At 39.1% G+C, this 23,145-nt stretch overlaps 1 protein-coding gene across 2 annotated transcripts; it reads right to left on the bottom strand.

Annotated features, from left to right (window-relative positions):
- Positions 1–898: 898 nt before the first annotated feature.
- LOC109202345 (uncharacterized) lies at positions 899–21,386 on the bottom strand. Of its 2 annotated transcripts, XM_025908082.1 has the most exons (6): positions 20,765–21,386; positions 18,501–18,577; positions 7,966–7,997; positions 7,592–7,707; positions 7,385–7,420; positions 899–1,918 (listed from the first exon to the last, which is right to left on the bottom strand). In XM_025908082.1, the coding sequence occupies exons 2-6, from the start codon at positions 18,532–18,534 to the stop codon at positions 1,177–1,179; spliced, it is 960 nt and encodes a 319-aa protein (XP_025763867.1). In that variant the 5' UTR covers positions 18,535–18,577; positions 20,765–21,386; the 3' UTR covers positions 899–1,176. The 2 variants fall into 2 exon arrangements, with proteins under 2 accessions (XP_025763867.1, XP_019214971.1); XM_019359426.2 differs by lacking the exon at positions 18,501–18,577 and having other exon boundaries at positions 20,765–20,939.
- Positions 21,387–23,145: the final 1,759 nt, after the last annotated feature.

Below are 23,145 nucleotides of genomic sequence, written 5' to 3'. Positions count from 1 at the left end.
GCTGAAGGTTTATTTAGCAACAATTATCACATAATCAATAAGGTGAATCACTATTTTACTGTGGTGGCGAGGCTTGTGTGGCTAATAAGAAGCTTTAAAAAAAATTTGAATCACAAAAGGGAGAAAAATATTCAATCATTTAATCAATGCAGATGACAAAAATGGGGACAATGAAAAAAACCCACTACATGAGGCTCTTTAATGTGGATTCAGCAAGTTTAGAAGTTAAGCTCCCACATTAACCCACATGTCCAAATGGTTTGTGACATGACCCATAAACTTTGGTCAAGTATTATTCACATGTATATCATAACTTTATGCCACCTGTTGATTTGCACTGCTTGCAGTGAGATTTAATAATTAGGACCAATGTGTAACTTTAATCATGTTATGGTCGACTGTGACAAAGCAAAGGTGACCCACCTGAAGATGGCGCCTGGTCCGACCCCTGACCTGCATGTGTTGTTTTTGGCTGGATGACAAGGAGGGGAAAGTTACCCATCAGCTGCAGGAGGAGTCATGGAGGGTCAGAGGTGACATCGGGGCTCTTTTCTGTCTGTGTTGCTCTACACCCGGGCTTTGCTCAGCTTGCTTTGCTGTGTGTTGGCTTGCTGTTCTCTGTGTTGTAATGTTTCAGTGTTCATGTGATTCTGTTTATTCTGTTTCAATAATTACTGTTTCCAGAGGATCTATTTGAGTGATTGGATTGTAATTGGATCTAAAAAGCTGGATCTCCACACCACTGGCTGGAGAAGGTTATCCAGCGAGTCCAGCGTTTCTGTGGACTGACCCGTGAAGAGAAAACCTGCAGCATCTTTACCTCAAACTTCATATTCAATCATAGAAACAGAAAATACAACATCGAGCTTTAAAAGAAGGACAGACCAGATCCAAGCTGTGACATGTTTTAATGCAGTTTATTAAGCTTTAATCAGAAACAGTATCAGAGGCTATAAATGGATTACACTCGCTCCACACACACTGTTTGTGTTTCAGTTCACAGACACAATCAGAGGCGCAGACAGTATCGTGGACTAGAATGACCAGAGTGCACGATGGCAGCTGTGATTTCAGGAGCACATGTTAATCTTGCTGTGACGAACACACACATTTAAAGTTAAACATGGATGCATGTTACTCTTCCTCTTGGTCTTATTCTCTTTCTCCCCATGGTTGCTAACCACCTAAAATACATTTATGTGCTACAGCACCATTGGTATTGCAGATAAGACACTTCATTTCATCCATTTCTGGCTGCCTGTAGCATCGGAATATATGCTGGAGACCATTTGACCTTTTATCTTTGACCTTTGGCCCTTGATCTGCGATTGCGTCCCCAAGCCTCTCAAGTGATCCACGCAGTTCATTCACACGATCCTGATTATTATTCTTATCATCAGGTCTAAATACATCTGAAAACACAACAACATAATTCGTCCAGTTCGTTATTGCTTGTAATTTACTGAGAATATTCCGATCGTTGTTTGGGTTGGTACATGTTTCACCACATGGGGAGGCACGGACGTAGAAAACCATCAGATCATCTTTGGAGTTTTTCCTAATTTTGTCCTTATCTTTGAAATAGTCCAGGGTTCGGGACTCAGCATGAGCAGCCTGAGCAAACAGAATTCTTTCAATAGATTGTACATCACAAAATTTGTCAATATCAGCCCATGTATTTATCTCCTTTCTATTACATTTTTTTGGGACATCACGCCACTGTACACGTTCATTAGGACACTGATAGAGAACATTGCGCCATCTCAGCACTGTGGCTGCCACCACTCTGTTACCTATGTATACATCACAGTTTAGAATCTTCGTCCTCACAGCTTCACCATCATCAGTGACTTTGCTCATATCAAACTTGTCTTTATTGAGTGGGACGCTCACAGCCACACTGAACATGGGGAACTTTCTGTCAAAGCAAACAGAGAATATTCACCTGTAAAACATTTTCTTTATAATGTGCAGATTAAAGTATCCAGAGTGTTAAACCAGACAAAGTGAGTTCAGTCTCATTTTTCTCAGGAAACCAGTCTTTTTCTTTTTAGTATTTTTTTAAGCCCCAAAATTGAGAACAACTTAAACATCCAGTTATGAATAACAGTGAGTTTGTGATGATGCATTTGTATGAGGTGCCGTAAGGGACATTATTACTGAAACGCTCTCACACCAGTGTTGGGAAGGTTACTTTTAAAATGTATTCCATTACAGATTACTGAATACATGCCCCAAAATGTATTCTGTAACGTATTCCGTTATGTTACTCAATGAGAGTAACGTATTCTGAATACTTTGGATTACTTAATATATTATCATGCTTTTTACAACTACGTGAATGTACTATTGCTGTGATTTATTACTGATACTGAAGGTCCGCGGCTCCGAACCGTAGTAAAGGGACCTCTGGCTAATACGTCCGGTTCCCTGTCGGGCTGGTAGCTGAAAACTAGCTTTACTTTGTTGTCTGGGTCACTTTGCTAGCGAGAGACAGAGAGAGGCGTTGAAAGGCTGCTCCAACGGAACTTATTGTTTCGGAGGAAAACAGGAACACAGTGTACAGTTGAGTCTTAATACAGCTGGGCTCATCAGGCTCTCTGTTTAGCTGCAGTGGTTATTATTATATTTACATGCTTCCAGCTCCCGTTTTTGCTCCGTGACAGCTCGGACTTTTCCTTTCTCTCCCTCCCTCGCTCACAGACACATAACGTGTATGGCAGTCCATTCTCCCTGCAGCACGGACTACACTGCCCATGATGCTACATTCTTTAGAGCTATGCCTGTAGCATTCTGCCTATTAGCTTAGCACAACAACAACAAAAAGGCGCTCTGTGTTTCCTGGGTGTAACCAGGTTGTAACCATGGCAACCGTAATGCTGCCGCCTGGAACAACAGAACATAGCTGTCAAACAAACCCAAACAGTCCTGACCCGCGACAATATGAAACAGGAAAGTACCGCCGTGTAATCCATTTATTTCACCAAAGTAACTGTATTCTAAATACCACCTTTTTAAACGGTAACTGTAACGGAATATAGTTACTCGTATTTTGTATTTTAAATACGTAACGGCGGTACATGTATTCCATTACTCCCCAACACTGTCTCACACACACTACTGAAACGCACTCACGCACTCCACTGAAACCAGAGGCATTTCCGCTGAACAGGAAGTTGTTTCCTGACAAGGAAACTGATAGAAAAAGTGTTATATTGCAAAACACTACAAGGATGTCTACTCAACAACCTGCTAGTACAGTGGTCCCCAACCTTTTTTGCGCCACGTACCATTTATGGCCGACAATAATTTCACGGACGGGCCTTTAAGTTGTCTTGGATAAATACAGTAAAATAAAACCAGTACCGCTACCAAAAAAAGAAGATTTATTCATAACACACGGGAAAAGACCCAGGGAAACCGAGTTAACAATATAAACGATATAAAATTTAAAAAAACGATAAATACCCTGAAAACAATAAATTTCAAGCTCAAGCCTCAACTCTTGTGACCCTGTACCAAACGAATCACAGACCGGTACTGGTCCAGGACCTGGGGGTTGGGGACGGCTGTGCTTGTAGCTTAAGTGAAGCAGCCACATTACTTAACAATGTTTTAGCTTCCTTGAATCAAGGAATGGATTCAAGGTGCAACAGGGAATTCGGCAAGTATGTCCTGTTTCCCCTAAGCTTTTTATATTGGCAACTCAGTTGTTAACACTATTAATCAAAAATTCTAACGACATACAAGGAATATCAATTTTTAATGAAGACTTCAAAATAAGTCAATTCGCAGATGATACATCTATTTTTTTGAAAGATAAATACGTGGTAGAGAAAACTAAATTTTCTCTAAAGCTTCTCGTTTATCTCTCAGCATCAAAAAATGTGAACTACTCCCGATTCATACAAGCTCTGACTCCTCAATAGCTTTGGTTAGAGTTAAACCTAAAGTTAAATATATAGGGCTGATAATATCTAAAAAACCCAATTAGCAGAGAAGACACTAATATTTCTAACTGTATCATGGAGATGAAGAAGTCACTTAGCCACTGGTTAACCAGAGACCTCGCTATTTTTGGCAGAAACATCCTATCTAAAGCTGAAGGCATCTCCAAATTGATTTATCCTTGTCACTCTCTATATATCTCCTCTAAAAACATTAATAAGGCTAACACAGTTATTTTCAAATTGTTGTGGAGGAATAAAACCCATTACATTGAAATATCTCAGCTTGTGAAGGAATACAATAAAGGTGGTATCAAAACTCCAGAATTAGAATTTATGGTTGGCACCCTTAGAATTAAATGGTTAAAATCTGAGATAATGAGATATACCCACAACTTCTCCCCATAATTAAACCTTATGGAATTATAGGGTAATAACACTTAATCAAAAATCAATTTTCAAGAGCGACTGGTTTAAACAAAGATTATATTTATAACAGATTTGTTGGATGATGGTGTCCGAGACAGATTATGTCCTCAGTACCCCAGAACGCAGGAGGAAAACTCGCCTGTGTCACATTAACATGTTGAAACCCTACCATGATAGGGAAACCCACGAGACTGTTACCAGCGCAGCGACCCCCAGTTCTGTCTCTGCTGCCGTGCTGAGCGTAGAGGCGAGTGCTGACGATGATCTGCAAATGCTATCTGAGGGACAACAGTGTGGGCGGCTGGCGAATTCAGCTTATTTAGCTGAGGTAACAGCCCACTTGTCTCATCTTTCACCTTCACAGTGCAACGATGTACTTAGCCTACTGCACTCCTACCCTTCTCTCTTTGGTGATGTGCCCTCGCGTACTAGTGTTTGTGAACATGATATCAATGTTGGTGACGCAACCCCAATCAAACAGCACGCGTACCGCTGCCCCATGGGAAAGCGCGAGGTGATGAAGAAGGAAGTCAGTTATTTAGTAGAGAATGGTTTGTCTTCAACGGTGTCATTCTAAGTTACACAGACTTTTCAGAAAAATATTGTCTAAACTGCTCTCAAAGAGAATATAACAAATTTTGTGAACTGGTCCCACTGCCTCTGCTTCATTTGACTGAAAATTTTATGATATACAATAAGTTCCCATCAGTGCTCCCAAATTTATTGCTAGGGCAATGTCAGCTGTTTGATAAAAATGCAATAATAGATTTATTAGTGGTTTCTTCAAAGACAAAATATTTCATATTTACAACAGAATGGTTACATTGCATGGTTCTAATTTAGTTATTTCATATACTCTGGATAAAGCATACTAAAAATATATGAAATAGCCTATTCTACCTAAAGTTAAAGAAACACACTTAAAGTAATAAACAAAATTAATTCTGTGGCAGAATTACTAAAAAAGAGATTTGGTTTTGAGGTGGATCAGTGTTGTTTTTGTACTGATGAAAATGAAACCCTAGAAGATCTTTTTTTCTACGCCCTATCACACAATGCATTTGGTGCAACTTAAAAAATTGGATTTCCCTAAATATTAATGATGTGCAACTATCATACATTTTTTTATATGGATCATCTAGCATTGGGTGTCTCAGACATTAACATCATCATACTTTTGAGTAAATATCATCTCCATTGTGCTAAATGGAGGAACGCTAAGCCTTCTCTCCCTGGTTTTATTAATGATTTTAAGATATTTATTTCTTTGCTAAAAAAGACAAAAAGCACATATGCCAAACAAATTAACCAGGATAATGCCTGTCTGCTATTCTAAATTTTGACTTATGCTGAGGCTTATATATTGTTAAGTAATGCCGCTGCTTCACTTAGGCTACTAGCAGATTGCTGAGTAGACATCTGTGTAGTGGTTTGTTTGAAATCTACCACTTTTTCCTTCAGTTTCCTTGTCAAGTAACAAATTTCCCACGTGTGGGACTAATAAAGGTTATCTTATCTTATCTTAAGAAACAACTTCTTGTTCAACTGAAACACCTTCCTGTTTAACTTTTTTTTTTTAAAGGAACTTTATTTACAAACAGTATAACATACAAGGCACCATCATTAATCCGAATATGTAATATCCTCGGTTGAGCATTATAGCAAGAAAAAAACAAAACAAAACAAAACAAACAACAACAAAAAAAAAAAATAGACACAAAGCTATAAAAAGAAAGAACAGTCAATGAAGGATTTGAACCAAAGGCAAAAAATACCATGAGCAAAAAAGGGCAGTCATGATTATAAAATAGGGAGGTTTGTTTTTTTGTTTTTTTTAACATAGATTAAACTCGTTAAATAAAACAACAAGTTTATGAGCTTTCTTATTATTCACAAGTTTCAGCGATTTAGCCCAGAGTTTAAAGTCATTCAGCCATCTGTTTATACATGGTTTAGCTTTAAAATATCTGCATTTGTGAATAAAATATTTTCCCATTAACAAAAACGTCCTAATCAACAAGTCAAAATCTGCATTCTCAGCAAGTTTTCCAAATTTTATTACTGTCACCGTCAAATGTGGTAACTGAATTCTCCTGGACTGTAGCCAGCTCCACATGTCAGTCCAGAAGGAGTGCACTGATTCACAGTAGAAAAACAAGTGATCCAGACTTTCAATATCATTTTCACAAAATGTGCAGGCGTTCACATCTAAGTTAAATTTCCGTCTTAAGAATTCATTGGTTGGATAAACCTCATTAATGATTTTAAAGTGAACCTCTTTTACTTTAGGGGAAAGAGGAAGTGAAATATACTTTTTTTCTTATCGCCTTAACCTCCATGGACTCAAATTCTTTAAGAATATAATTTCTTTTAACCGGATTAGGGCAAATTTCATTTATCAAAATATTCCTGATCACCTTGTTTGTAAACCTGCTGTCACCAAATTCAACTCCAGCTATGCAGAGCTGTCTCAGTCCAGGAGAAACTTTAGAGTGCACAATATCTTCTTTTATCATTGATCTCAAAGGGACTGAGATGGCTTTTATTAAGGATTTATATCTCTTAGCAGTACATCTTACATCAAATTTCTCACAAAACGTCTCATGTTTTAATAAGACCCCATTCTCATCCATAAAATGAGCTACAGCCCAAATCCCTTTAGATCTCCATTCATCCATGTACACAGATTTCCTACACAAACGGATATACCTGTTGTTCCATATAGGGGTATTGTGAGGAGTAAAGTTATGTTTATAGATTAATTTCCAGTAGAGAAGGACCTGCTGATGGAAAGCTGAGAGTTTGCCTTCCTGTTCAACTGAAATGCCTTGGTTTTTCAGTAGTGTGTGTGAGAGCGTTTCAGTAATAATGTCCCTTACGGCACCTCATACATTTGTTCTGTCAGTCTCTGCTTCTACGTGCAGTTCTAATGATCTCAGCTTGCTTCTGTTACTATAAAGTACACTGTAAGTACTGTGCTGCAGATTAAAGTGACCTTTGTTACTGACCTGTTGCCGTCTGCACCAATGTAGCTTGGTGTGTACCTGCCAAAAGACACAAACACAGGTTCTGATGTTGATTTCATTGGAAAGATTTACATGAAACCACAACAATGTTGGTTTGTTTCACTGAGAGTTTGTGAAAGGACAGAGGGGCTGATCTGTGTCAGAGTCATGTTCAGTTTTTCTTTAGTATTTCACAGAAAGTTCACTCACCTGTTCAGAATTTCTTGTACAATTGGTGCGAGCTGGTTTGGGTCAATAACAGTCGCACCGTTTCTAACGGTCATCAAAACAACGACCGCTACAGAAACCCAGTAAGGACCAGCCATCTGAGTGGGTTTAGCAAACAGAGACAACAATACCAATAAGAAGACTGAATATATTACAGCATCAAATGTAATCTGTTCAACAAAACTATCTCTAATTCTCCCAGATTATCAGCTCTGCTTTCAGGGATTTTTGTCAGCATTCAGCACCAACTTATAAGTGAATATGGTCAATGTTAGAGAGGAGCAAGTCTTCAAACTCCGACTGAAGGTGCACCAAAAACTCATGAAACAACAGTGAGACGAGAGTCAAGTACAAACCTTCACAGCTGCTGCCCAAAGGAAGAAGAGACCTGAAACCAACAGAAATAAAAGGTTATTTCTCTCATATTTCTCTCAGCACTGACTTTCAGTCTGTGTCCCCGAGTCAGTGTGAGGAGTGAAACAGGTTTATGTTGCTGGGATCATTCATGCTTTTCATAAAGGCCTTTTGAAAGTAACTATGTTCTCAAAAGTGGTCACGGTACAAAGAGCGTAGAGCCTCTTTCAAGTCCTTTCAAGCTTTTATGGGACATGATAAAAATAATTTGGTCCTTACCAGTGCTGGATTTTTACTCAAGAAAGCAGTATATTACAGATTACTCGTTAGTTTTCTTAACCTCCTAAACTCTTTCATGGCATGCATTTTTAATTTTTCTTTGCTATTTGGGCTGACTGGGACCTGATGAATGTAAAAACAAACAATTACCAAGTTTTTTTTCTTTACCTAATTTTTGTTTCTGAGAAAAACGAGATCCACATATGAGGACATTCGTTTTAAATTTTGATAGAACAGCAGCAGTATAATGTGCTCGTAACTGGATATCAGGCCCTTGTAGAGAAAAATTAAGTATTTTGGTCGAAAGAACCCAAAATGTGATGTCCACATATATGGACGCCAGGTCCTAGAAGGTTAAAAATAATTAATTGCTGGAGAAAGTAATTTGTTACAATAGTTGTTACATTACTTTTTACATTTTGTCTTATAATTACCGGTTATAGTCCTGCACATCAGAAGGATACAGTCCTACACAAAAGCACAAATCTTTGTCCTAATGAGGAAACACGTACAATCTTTCTTTTAGTGTTTATGTATGACTACAAATGAAAACCAGCATAAAGAAACTTTCCACAGTAGAAATGGAGGCCACAGGATGATTGTTCACCTCTGCTCTTGTTGCCTCTTGAAAAACTGGATTCTTCATCTTTAAAATCAGTTAAAGATGAGTTCTTACATAACCATCATCTTTATCATTGTATTAATTATCATTTCATCCAAGCATTTATTGAAGTTGCTGGCATTATGTTATAATTGGTATTACAGGGGTTATCATAATCAAATATTAACATGTTTATTACAGGTGCAGTTATAACCACTTTAAATCGTTGAGTTAAATCTATAATCTTAAAAGCTTATATGCTGAGTATATTGTTACAGTAAAATAGTAGCTGAGCAAAGGCCTGAATGTATTCAGCTTCTTGTTGCATTTGAGTTTGCCTAGCAACAGGTGACGCAAAGAGGAGGACAAGTCCATGGGGACCTCAAAGGCCTGAGATCATCACCATATTTGAAAGAGGATGCCAGAAAGGGGAACTTCTGTCTCTGCATTTATCTCTTAGAATAGATCATTGTCTGTACAAGGGGCAAAGAATGTTCTTAAGATGCAAATTATGTGCTTGTAAACGCATGAGGGGGCGTTATAATACCCTGACAATATAAAACAATCTGAAGTGTATTTTTGGTTGGGGATTTACAACTGATGGTTTCCAGTGTACGTCTCCCCACGCTGCGTGTATTCATTAAAATCAATTGTTTGATCGACCTCTACTGGACCATCATTGTTTTACTCTCGTCCTCAATTTCGGACCCATAACATTTGGTGCATTGGCCGAGGGTTGAGGAGAGAGAGTTGGAGGTTGAGACCGAGAGGGTCCGAGGCGCTCCAACGGGCAGACACGAGTCAGTGGTCGAAGTGAGTGGACATAAGCCGGCTTATACAAAGGTAAGGCACATACCTGTTGAATTTTCCAAAGTGTGCCAAATTGAATATGACAAATTAAAGTCTACTCACTGAAATTACTGGTCAATGTCTGTTTTGATTTTGGTGAAAATCTCATGAGAACTAAAGTATAAGTTGAAGTAAAGATAATGAAACGTTGAAAAAGTAAAGAGTAAAGAGAATAAGAGAAATTAAGTAAAGAGTAAAGAGAATAAGTGTATTTAAAGCAGTTGGACTGCAGAGTGAATTTAGAGTTATAGGTTATTGGCGAAGTGTTTGTGACAGTTAAGTCTCAATTGAATATAAAGCCGGGCTTGGACATCAATAGAATTGCGTGTGTGATTTTATGGGGTGTTTTCAAAGTAATTAAATTATCTTAGGACGGGACTATGGGATAGTCTTAGGAAGCGCACAGCTCAGATGTGACGGTCTCTCCTGGTCAAGGACACTTGACCCTGACCTATCGGCGAATAGGGTTAGTCCAGTTTGGCAATCTGTGAGGTACGGGGCATCCCAAAATACGCTAAAGTGATTGGATCACTTTTTACTGTCCGGGACGGTAGGTTGCGCTTTTTTGGTCAGTAGAAACCGGGTTTCGGGCGTGTAACTTTAACTTAAAACTTTGGGGAAGCCTGGGATGTGAAATGCCCAAAAATAGAGCTTCAGGCAGAGTTTGGGTTGGTTCATGCTTATAAATTGTGTTAGGGCATTAGAAATGAGGCCGCGGTCTGGGACCGATAAACGGTAAATTGGTCGCAAAAAACTCAGGGGGTTTATCCGCTGGGCGGTTATCGTAAATTTGTCAAAATTGTGTAGGTGTTTTAAAAGGCCTAAAATCTGTGCAGTTGTAATTAAAAAGACGTCTGTGTAATATAAAATAAGAGATCTTTGTGGGAGAGAAGTCTCTGTGTCAGCAGTGCACAGCAGTGCACAGCCGGATGTGCACTGATGGTGTGTGTGTGAGAATGTAAATGAGCAGCGGTGACGCGCAGAGAGGGTGGTTTCGGTTTCGAGAGTATTGAGTTTATAACTATTGTTTGAAAATTTTGCTAAATGCCTGTAATTAAGAGGCTGGTTTTGCTTATTACGAAAGTATAAATACAGTTCGAATATATTAGTGTGGATGTATAGTAAGTGACTGAATTTTGATAGATGTATATATCTTGAGCCATAAATGCTGGTGTGTTTTATTTTTTCAGTTATGTGTGTGTGGTGAGAAGCTGCGAGGACGATGAGAGGTTTCAGTTTCTTTTTCTTTTGACTTGCTCTTTCTGATTATGGAAGGCATGTCCAAGATACTCGTATGAAAGCGTATCTTGAGTGATTTTAACCGTGTGAATGCTGTCAGTATTTGATTTGAATGTCTCTGCATGATTTGTCTGAGTGAGTGAAAAAGGGAGAAGTTTGAGAGAAAAGGCAGTGTGTGTGAGACGAGTCATGGCGTCTGAAAGAGGTTAGAACATTTAAAAGTGTGTATGAAATATATTTCTTTTGTGATGTAAAATAGGATGTTTAAAGTTTGAAAGTGCTTTTAATTCAAGAAATGCATGAGTGATGGTATGAGAGGTTGAGTTTATTTTTATGTTTGAAAGAGCTCTATTTAAAAGTGTGAGTGAAATGAAGGTGTATTGTTTTTAGATCAAGATTTAGTAGAATTACTGATTGTTTGTAGACTGTGAAATTTAAAGGGAGACAGAGTCTGCCTGTTGCCTGCAGAAACAGGAAGTATGTGTGTGTGTGTGTGTGTTTGTGGGACAGGAAACGCATGCCCATAAAAGGTAACTGAGTGTGTAAAGAGAGAACACAGAGAGACAGATGAGTTAAACTCGAGGGAGATGAAGCAAAACAGAGGTTTTAAGAATAAGAAATGAAAAGAATACTAATTCTATGCTTTAGTGTGCCAATACAGGTGGACTTCTCTCAACGTTGGAACCTTGAGTGCAGCACCATAACAATAGATTAACAGAATTGGGAGAAAATAAGCCAGTCTTTGGCTCGAAATTGTGCGGCTTGATCTCTCACTTTGTCCCTGAAACTGAGAAGAAACTCAAAGGACAGTCAAGGACAGTCAATTTCCTGATGAAGACCGACAGAACATCGTGGACTTGAAGAATTAACTGAAGCTAAAAGCAGTGCAAGCGAAAGCAGTAACACTGACGAAGAATGATGAGTCCAGCAGTATGAAAGATGCAACATGCATGCTGGTGAAGAACAGTGTGAAGGGTCTGCTTGAAGGCACTGACTCTCATATTTGCCAAGCTTGGAGCAGTCTTGGAAGAGAAGACTGAAAAGATGAATCGAGAAGAAAACAGAGCAAATGAAAATAAGACTGAAGGCACTGAATGTGATATTTTGCCATGCTGGGACTTAACTTAAAGGAAAAGATTGTAAAGAAACAGAGAAGAAGACAACAGCTGAGTTGAGACTGTGTTTGCTGGAACTTTGAAGCCCGAACAGGACACTGTGAATGAAAAAGGACCAGTGAGAGATGAAGCTGGACAAGTTTGACTAAGAGAATACAGGATATGATTGGATGGAGAAATTGAAGCCGGAACTCATGACTGTTTAGGGATGTCCACCACAGCATAACAAAGAGGTAAACATTAGAAAAGGTAAGAATAATGAAAGAAAATAATTGTCATTATATTAATGAATTGAAAACACACATACACAAGTTGTTACATGTGAGATTATTTTTGAAACGAATCAGAAGTGAGATAGTTTGAATCTAAAGTTCAGTGGAAAGATGCATAAATTAAATATGAATATATAGGATGCAATGAAGAAAGCAGCTTACACTCAATTAACATGAAATGCAACGAGGAAAATGCTTATATTCATATTCATGACACAAACATGACATAACTGGTATTTGTGACAGGAAAGAGAGAGAAGTGGGTCGTTTAAGCAATGATGATAATAATGAAAATGTCTTAGTTTTGTTATTTTCAGGAGTAAAGCAGACTTGGACCAACTCTCCAGACCCACCAGTCGGAAGGAAATTGTAGGTTAAAATCAATGGATAAGTTAAGGCAAGTTTCTGGTTGAATTGTTCACAGCATGATGTGTCCAGGAACCTGAAAAGCAAGCCCTAGCTCCTGGCTGAAGACCAGGAGGGTGGTAATTTAAGGTGGGAAATCAAAGTTTGGGTTAGTAATTCGGGGAAAAAGAAAACTGACTGCTTAACTGGAGAATTGGGAAGTGTCTGGGAGACTGTGAAGCCATAGATACAAAAATAACACACACAAACAGAAAATGCATTAACCTTACAAAGACAAGCTCATGAAGATTAATGAATAGATATTGAATAAACCTGGCTAAGAACACAAGCATAACCAATGAAGATCAGCTTGCTACTTGTATGAGTGATAGAATGGTGTGAATGTTTAATAAAATAGACTTAAAGCTTGAAGTTGAAGTTGACTCAGAGGAGTTATATGACAGGGGAGTGAGTTATGGAAATTAACAGAAGAAAAGGGATTAAAGCAGTTTTAAAAGAGTGACTTAGGAGTGCTCTCGTACTGAGTGATCAAAACCAGTGATTATTATAGAGAGAAAATGAAAATAATTCAATAATGTGATAAGGTTTAAACATGTATTTCTCTTGTCAAGTTGGCTGTTGAGCTGTGAGTCACTATGCAAATTAGCTGGAGTGAGTGAGTGACAAAGACACTTCCTGTGTCTGTGTCTCGGAGGCTTTCAGTTCAAGAGAGCGGTGGCTGTTGTGTTGAGGATTATTTGGCGAAATATATAATGGTAAAGTATCAGGATATTTGATTACGGTGGTCAGGTCTGTTCAGAGGTGCAGATGTGAACAGGAAATTTATAATTTAGTGATGGTACGTTGTTGAAATCGGTTTATATCTTATGCTGAAGGAAAACATGGTGGAGTGAGGAAGGGAGACATTGTGCAAACGGTCTTTGATCTTTTGACGAGGTTTTCGGTGCGTTGAAAGGGTGAACTTTGAGATTGTTTCTGATTTTGGAGGCTGTTGTTTCGATTTCAAGAGAGGGAGTTTGATTAGACATGGATATGTCTGAGAGGGGCCCCAAAAATTTTTGTAGTAGTGCACTCAGAAAAAACCTGTCAGGTGATTTTGTTTTGTACTTTGATGAGCTAATAATCAGCTCTCTTTCTTTCTCATTTTTGCTCTAAGCAGGCCTGGAAGAAAGTGAACTAACAGCGCTGACAAAATTTCCGGATAAACAAATATGAGGTGACTTTTCCAGATTTCAATGGGTGGAGGAAAGGCTACCTGTGGGGACCTGATCAGATTGAAAGTCCCTGTCTAAAAGGATTGTAGCGAGCCAATCCAGACAAAGCAGAAAGAACTATTTTCTAAAAAAGAGAAAACAAAATAAAACAAATGAATGAGCTCATGTTGCTGAGAGTGAAGACTCTGATTATTTGCGAGGGAGTCCACACTATCAGCAAGACCTGATGTTAATGCATGTGAGTGAGTGTGTGACTGGACCAAGGTGGGGATGAATAAAATGTTGACAAACAGGAGGAGTGGAAGACTTAATTCTGGGGATGCTGATGTTTGCTTGGAGGGAATTTTTGTTTTATTTACTGGGTTTGGATTATGTTATTACATTATAAAATGCTAAATGCTAAAAGGGAAATATTTTTTGATATAACTCATGTTACCATTAACTGAAGAAACACATGATTGATGACTGTTCTGTTTTAAGTTTAGTTTTTGTTATAACACTGATTGGATCATGAAGGGGGAGAGTTGAGTATGAAATGTAAAGTACAGGTTTTGTTTCCAGGAAATTCCAAGGATCCAGACTTTTGCATGGAGCAAGGAGTTTGAGAAGAGTTGACATGATGATTAAATTGATTTTATTCCTTAAACACAGGTTTACAGGGCTGGAGCAGATCCACCAGAGAGGAGGATGGCTGAGGAGTTTGGAGAGATGATATGACTAACCGTTTTCCTTTAATTTCTTAAGCCCGGGTGATGCACTTTGAGTTTTTATTTATTTGGACACATCTGGTGTGTCCAAATATAAAGGGGGGAATTTAAGGGGTAATTTGAAATGGGTTCTAGGATCATTTTATGACTTTTTGAGTTTTTGATAATTTAGATATGATAAAACTGAGGCAGAAATTGTTATTTTTAAATAAAGTTATTTTTGAAGTAAAATGAAACTCCCCTGCTTGAGTTAAAATAGACGAGGCCAAAGGCCTGTAGCTTTTAACTGTATAGCTCTTAACTTGCAGGGATGGCGTGGAGTGTAATGAATGAATGCAAAACATGCTTACAGACACAAACATGACATAGATTTATTTTATAGGGTAAAGGTGGAACACATGTTGCTTTGTTTCTGCTTAGCAACCACTGAGGCAGAAGGTGTTAAAGATAAGTATGCAATAAGTGAACAGGAAACATGTGAGGGTGAGACGGGTGAAACAAAATGTTGTAAATAATGGAAACTTGTCTAACTGGCATTAACAGTAATTTTTGCATGTTATGTATATGCCTGAAGCAAAAAGAGGCGTAAATCCTGATAGAAATTTTGAAGTGTGCTTTCTAGCGCAGATTTAGGCTGACATGGGGATGGTGTATATTTTACCCGGGGTGTGTTTTATAAAACTAAAAGTGTTGCTCACACACATAAAGAGCATTGAGATTAAGTAAAGTTAATAAAAAGGATAAAGCCCAGAACATGATATTGTGAACCAAGTTTGAATAATTAAAGGAACATTGGATGAACACAGTAGATTAGTGAGGTGTAGCAGAGAGAGGCTTTTTGTTTTCTATCCTTTACAGGAGAAGATTTCAGGACCACAGCGACCATAGGGGGGCGAGAATCCTGGAAGCCCCAGACCGAACGGAACCAACCAGAGAAAGGAGAAAAACAGAGCACAAATACACCTAGTTGTTTATGTTACAAAGAAGATCAAAAGCTTGTTAGACACAGGTTATAATGGAAGCATAAAAGGGATGAGAGGAACTTTACATAACATAGAAATCCTGCAACAATTCGTAAATTGCCCAAACACAGTGTTCAGACCGGATATGTGCTACCCGTTAAAGGGGGCAAAGAAATCAGGCCTAAGTTTGAAAAATGAAACGGGTTAACTCGATAGAGGATGTTTCCAAAGGTAGAGAAAATAATGTAGGACCTTTTACCAGGAGAAAGCTAATTGTATCTTTTACACTTTACAGTGTGCACTGAGGGAAGTCAGGAATAGTTTAAACTAGGATTGAAAAAAATTAAACTAGGTGAAAAAAGGGGGTGTAGCAAGTAGATTTAGGGCAGCTCACAGCCTGGCGTAAACGCAAGGTGCCGTCACACAGCTTAAGTTATTTGTTTGATTTATTTTTATGACAAAATAATAAGGAAACATTGAAAACATACAACCCGTTGAGGAGAATGATAGGGTTGGGGAATTGAAAGGTTCTGTTTGTTTAGCATAATGTACTAGAAAGTATACAAAGTTTATATAACATGATGCAAACACACGAATCAGAGACACGTAATGAGAAAACTGATTAGAATGTTCCTACAACTACATGTTTATTGTATGCAATGATATTAACTATGGCTGTGTTGTTTATTGTCTATATTTTGCAGGGCACTCCGGACCACTTGTCTGAACACGGAGGCCAGTCCAGCCCAGCACTTCCTGAGACTGTAGTTGCTAAAACAGGATCGGTAAAAAAGACAAAAGCGCGAGGTGTCAGGTAAAGGTGATGAGTGTCTCAGCATGAATAAGGGCATAGAGTTGAATTATGGTAAAGGGTCTACCAGCTCATTCACATTTGATTTGGGTGACATCATTAAGTGTACAGGAGCTAGTAGTAGCTGGAGAGTGTATGATGTACGGGTCTGCAATCACCCCATGATATGCTATGGGTAAATTTAGTTGATGCAAAGTCTAAGCCGCTCGCAGAAAGCTTAATCACCACTCTGACTGATCAGATGGTAACTTCGGGAACAGTAGCTCAAAAGGAACAGGAACCAAAAGGGAGAGTACTTCTGACAACAGATGACTTTAGACTGAAGCCTAAGGAGTTGATAAAGCGCGCCACGGGTTTCAAGGACAGTAACCTCTGGCTTGATTGGGTGGCTCAAAATGCTAGAGAACAACATGTATCTGACTGTGTTGCCTGTGCTTCAGCTAGGTCACGGTTGTGTACAGAGCCCGCACCATTGCATTAGAGGATGAGTGGGGCTATGATTGTATGTTACAGTTAACTAGAAGTGAAGTGACTACTGGCAACTGTACTTTGTTGTCCAGACTTTTCCCTGCCATTTCAAAGCAGACAGCAGTGGGACCATTTATGCTAAAATAAGATAATTACATGTTTCAAGTTTTCTACAGATAATGAAAAGTACAAGGTGGGAGAGATCGACCCAACTAGGTGTGCTGTCACACTCATGGGACGAACCACCAACAATGTAAGTGACCCTAGCACGGTAATTGGAACATGGGCAAGAAGTGGGCTCTATTATTACTGTGGGGAAAATACTCATGTTCCTATGGGAAGCGTAGGGACATGTGCGATGGTGCGATTGGGAGCTCCGCTCATGCTTATTGGAAACCAGGTAAAGGCTATTCCACAACATAACACGCGAACTTTAGCTGCCATACGTAAGAGATACATTTTGGCCAAAAGAGGGACCCAGGGTACCCATGCACATGATCCTCGTTTGAACTCGCCGACCTGGATAGACTCCATAGGAGTGCCCAGGGGAGTTCCTAATGAGTACAAGCTGGTAAGTCAGGTAGTTGCAGGATTGGAGAGTAGATTTCTTTGGGTAACGCCTAATAGAAATGTTGGCCGCATTATGTTCATTACAACCTGCTGAGACTCTCTAACCAAACCAGGGACGCCATGATGGGGTTCGCAGAACAATTGGGTCCGAGTTCACTGACGGGAGAGCAAAATCGAATTGTCTAAAACCATGCATGAGCACTCAGGTATCGAAAATCTGCTGGCGTCCTGGATGACATCTGTGTTTGGACAATGGAAAGGTGTGGCTATGTCAGTGATGTTTTCTTTGACTGTATTTTTGGGAATACTGGTCATCGCTAGTTGTTGTATCATTCCTTGTGTCAGAGGATTGTTGGTAAAGATAATGGCAAGGGTTGCGAACCCTGGCTGGGTTGAGGGCATCTATTAGATGAACTAAGAACCCATAGAGTGGGGCAGGGAGTGATACAACATAAGGTGTGGTGACATTCCTTGTCGGAATGTCAGAAGGAACGTGGGGATTCAGAAATTCTTTTATTCCTACTATAAAATCTGCATTATTATGATTGCATTAAGAACATGTTTTACAGCATTGTTTATCAGTAATATTGTTTACAGGGTTCATATTGCATTGAATATGTTTGTCATCACATTCATTCTATTCACAGGTTTAGTTCATTTTATACACATTGCATATCTGTGCTAGTTTAGAGTTGATGTTCTATCCAAGAGGGTTTTAAGCTTCACTGGTGAGAGTGTCCAGGTGATACATGTTGAGGGAAGATGAGAACATAGGAGGTTAATTGCATGCATGCTTACAATACACATAAATCTAGTAGCAGGCCTGAGCGAGGGCCCAAGTGTCTTCTGCTTCTTATTTGAGACCTGCGCCAATTCAGTTTACTTAGTGATTGGTGACGAGGGTCCATTCCACTAGATTTCCGCTAGAGAGGGACCCAGGAAAGGAGCAGAGACCACTTAAGCATGAAGTGTTTTCAAGTGGGAGCTGGCGTTTTATTACTGGACCACCTAGATGACATGAGGTTATTGTCTGATTTGCTGAGTCAGGGGACGGCTAGAGAGGGTCAGAGCGAAGGCAGTGGACCTGGGAATGGTGGTTTCGGGGCCCATGATGCCATTAATGGATCCAGAGGTGACAGAGGGGGTCGAGGAGTGACGTCTCTGGAAGAGACGTCAAGAGAGGGAATTGAAGAATTATAGGGATTATTTTACATAACCATCATCTTTATCATTGTATTAATTATCATTTCATCCAAGCATTTATTGAAGTTGCTGGCATTATGTTATAATTGGTATTACAGAGGTTATCATAATCAAATATTAACATGTTTATTACAGGTGCAGTTATAACCACTTTAAATCGTTGAGTTAAATCTATAATCTTAAAAGCTTATATGCTGAGTACATTGTTACAGTAAAATAGTAGCTGAGTGAAGGCCTGAATGTATTCAGCTTCTTGTTGCATTTGAGTTTGCCTAGCAACAGGTGACGCAAAGAGGAGGACAAGTCCATGGGGACCTCAAAGGCCTGTGATCATCACCATATTTGAAAGAGGATGCCAGAAAGGGGAACTTCTGTCTCTGCATTTATCTCTTAGAATAGATCATTGTCTGTACAAGGGGCAAATAATGTTCTTAAGATGCAAATTATGTGCTTGTAAACGCAAGAGGGGGCGTTATAATACCCTGACAATATAAAACAATCTGAAGTGTATTTTTGGTTGGGGATTTACAACTGATGGTTTCCAGTGTACGTCTCCCCACGCTGCGTGTATTCATTAAAATCAATTGTTTGATCGACCTCTACTGGACCATCATTGTTTTACTCTCGTCCTCAATTTCGGACCCATAACATGAGCTTTGCATTAGCATGTTGTCAGTGCAGGTGCTTGCAAGGAGCTGAAGTTTACACTTTACCACCAAACTCTCATTTTCTTTGTGCAATAAAAATTAATGTTCATATCGCCTCTCCTCAAAAGCTGTATCACTGCACCTCTCCAAGATTCTCCTCCTTCTGCACATGAATTGAAATCAGCTGATTGTGAGCAGAAAAACACATTTTTATAGTGTTTTAGTTTTTGTGTGCAGATAACTGAAAAACCTTTGGAATGCAGCTAATTATATATTTGTAACTGTAATATGATTACTGAATTTAGTACAGTAGCATGATACGCTACATTGCTGAAAAATGTAATGTGATTACAACAAGTGACATATTACATGGTGTCATCAGTTCTTAAACATGTCTGTGAAAAATAAAGTCCTCCTTTATTGTTTTATTGTTGAACTGTTAAAGTCCATGACGTTACAATTAGAAAAAGACTGAAGCTTGTTTGGAAATGTTGCAGCAGAACACACCTTCTCTCTTAAAAGAACAGGACAGCACAGATTAGGTATGCAAAGTTGCATCTGAACAAATCACAAGACTTTTGGAACGATGTCCTCTGGACAGACAGGACCAAAGTGGAGATGTTTGGAGAAAACCAATGTGAACATATCAAGTGTCAGCAGTGTGTTGGAGGGCTGATGATCTGGACACCTTGTAGTTACTGAGTCGACTAAAGGAAACTTTAGTCCTTGAATAAAAAATTGACCCGGTGTTATGAAAATCCTTTTTCAATGGAGATCTTTATTTTATTTTTTAAGTATGCTTAAAAATTCAAATCATGATTATTTTCCATCATTATTTTTTGATCGTGAGGAGAAAATGCCTCTCGACCCGATTCATTCTACATTCAGCCAAGTAAAATTTGTGTACCTGCTGAGTTTGGAAAAGTCTGACTGATGCTGGAGGCTCTGTTTCCTTTTCAGTATGAGGTGCTGCTGAGGTGGGTGTGGTTACAAGGAGAAGACATTATTATAGAAGGCTGGCTAGTGTAGGGGGAAGAAGTGCTCTTTATTTTGTCGTGAAAATATTATGCATGGTGGTGGAGAATTTGAAAGCTTTAATGTTAAGAGAGAAAATCCACCAATGCCAAGCTGGGAATTTTACCCTGGTAATATTTACTTCAACCAGTATCACTCACCAAAATGCATACAGGTCAAATTTTCTACATTCGGTGGTAAAGACATGTTCCTATAAGGGCATGGAGCTATTCACGGAGTGTGACCATCATCAGCCTGCCGCCTATAAAAAATGTCTCCTCCTTGTAACTACATCCACTGCACCAGCACCTCGTACTCAACAGAGCCTCCAGCATCACTTACAGATCTTTCTCCACCACAGCAGGTACAAATTCTACTAGTAGACAGAGATGTCTGATCACTCAGAAACAAAATACACAAAGGAAAAATAAACCAACCATGACGTTTATCAGACTTCCATGATCATTTTCAAAGTGACTCTTACCTGTAGTGACTGATGTCAGATGGACACTGTTGCTGTCCTCCGTTGTTCTCCCAGTGTGTTCTGGTTGTAGGCGTCAGTGCAACGAACAGTCAGAAGGAAGATTTTTAAAGGGAGAAATTAGACCAACCCCCAGTAAGCGGACCCACAAGCCTATCTGAACATTCAAATATTGAAGAACAAGAGAAGATAACGGTGTTATCAGTGAAATGTGAGTTACAATGAACATACAGAGGTCCTTTGTTCATCTGTCAGAGAAATAAAACACTTTCAAGTTACAGTTTTCAGTAATAATGATGATGACTGTCTGCATGGAACTTCTAGATTTATTCATGTGATGGTTTCATTTATGTACTTGTGTGACACTGTGACAGACTCCTGCAGACCAGCCAGTTATTAAGAGAGACACCTGAGTACATCACTTTATACAGTCTTTTTCTCAATTAAAGAAATACAGGAAACAACATATATTAAAGAGATGTTAAAGAGAATAAAGAGGAAAAGGGCGAAGCAAAATTAGACAGTAAGATACAAAATGCAAACTAAACTGTGTTTATCTAAGAAACTTAGTAGCATCCATAGAGACCATATCCATTTTTACTGTAAATGCACAATGCTGCTATGTGAGACCGACCTCTTACATTTATTACATGAAATGTTAGATTCGGTTTTTATTAATATGACATCCAGTCATTTCTTCAATTTCAATATTTACACAAGGACAATAAAGTATTTTATGTCTTAAATGAAATAGTATTATTTGAATTCAGGAGATAAGAGAAACAGGTGAATGAGGCCATATCTGAAGCACCTTTATCTGAAACTCCAAAAGCATTCAAACGAATTCATTTAATGATTAAACTGAGCAGTGGAGACAAACGACCAGTTTTTCATTTGACTTTTGACACTGCAGCTCCTTTTATCCACTTTGTCTCAGACAGTGACCTTTGTATTCTTGCAGCTGTTTTGGTGTAGAAATGTTTAGTTTTACATCTCTTCATGGATAACTAGGTATTCCTATATGTGAAAGAATATACTTTTCAGAGGTTCATCAGACTGGACAAACTGGACTACAAGTATTACAACCAGGAAATGTAAAGCTAACTCTCCTTTTTTAAAATTCTGTCTAATCTGGCAGCTTCTGCAGTCACCATCATGATTTGAATTGACTATTGTGTGATATTAGTTTGTCAAAAAAAGTCAAGATATAAGTTAAAATATTTATGTTTAAAGCATAAATATCAGCTGTCAAAGGAGTTTGCAAAGAAAAGCGTCTGGACTTCTTTGAGTTGCTTGAAGACGTTTCACCTCTCATCCGAGAAGCTTCTTCAGTTCTAAGGTCAAATGGCCGAGAGTCCCAGATTTAAACCCAGTGGGAGTATCCCCCCAAAGAGGGACAAAGGACCCCCTGGTGATCCTCTAATCACATGAGCCAAGGTGTGAAAGTGGGTGTGGGACCTAATCAGCCAGGGTTTCGGGTGAGCTCATTGTGAAACCTGGCCCCACCCTATCATGTGATTTCCTGAGGTCAGATGGCCCAGGATGTGAGTGGGCGTTAAGGCGTCTGGGGAGGGAACTCAAAACTGGATTATAGATGGCAGACAGTTGGTGTCGTAAACCACCGCCTCTGTTCAAAGATGGTCGCTCACAGTGGACATAGATGGCCTCTTTCACTCCTCTTTCAAACCATCTGTCCTCTCTGTCCAATATGTGAACATTGGCATCCTCGAAAGAGTGACCTTTGACCTTAAGATGCAGATGAACTGCTGAGTCTTCTCCTGTGGAGGTGGCTCTTCTATGTTGTGCCATGCGCTTGTGAAGTGGCTGTTTGGTCTCGCCAATGTAGAGGTCTGGGCATTCCTCGCTGCACTGTACAGCATACACCACGTTGTTAAGTTTGTGTTTTGCAGTTTTGTCTTTCGGGTGAACCAGTTTCTGTCTGAGTGTGTTGCTGGGTCTGAAGTACACTGGGATGTCGTGCTTGGAGAAAACTCTCCTGAGTTTCTCTGATACACCGGCTACATAGGGGATGACAACGTTGTTGCGTCTGTCTTTCTTATCCTCCCTCGCTGGTGTCTGATCTTCTTTTCTGTGCATCTTTGCTGACTTTATAAACGCCCAGTTAGGATAACCGCATGTTTTAAAATGTTGTAAAATGTTGTAAAATGTTCCGTCTCAACCAAGTACTGTATGCTTTTTATATTTTTAGTATTGTGTCACACAAACTGAAGCACCCCCAAAATGGGCTAAAATCGCCCCTGGTCTGTACGAACATCACATGAGTCAGAGAGTAATCAGAGTAAAGTATAATACTCAAGGAATAATCATATGGTCGTATAAAGTTTTCTTTATTTGCAGCAGAGTTCAGAAAGATGACACAGTCT

The sequence above is a fragment of the Oreochromis niloticus genome, linkage group LG6, assembly GCF_001858045.2.
Source record: "Oreochromis niloticus isolate F11D_XX linkage group LG6, O_niloticus_UMD_NMBU, whole genome shotgun sequence".
Lineage (NCBI taxonomy): Eukaryota > Metazoa > Chordata > Actinopteri > Cichliformes > Cichlidae > Oreochromis > Oreochromis niloticus.
Note: the sequence above shows the minus strand (reverse complement) of the source record. Positions and strands in the feature narration are given on the sequence as shown.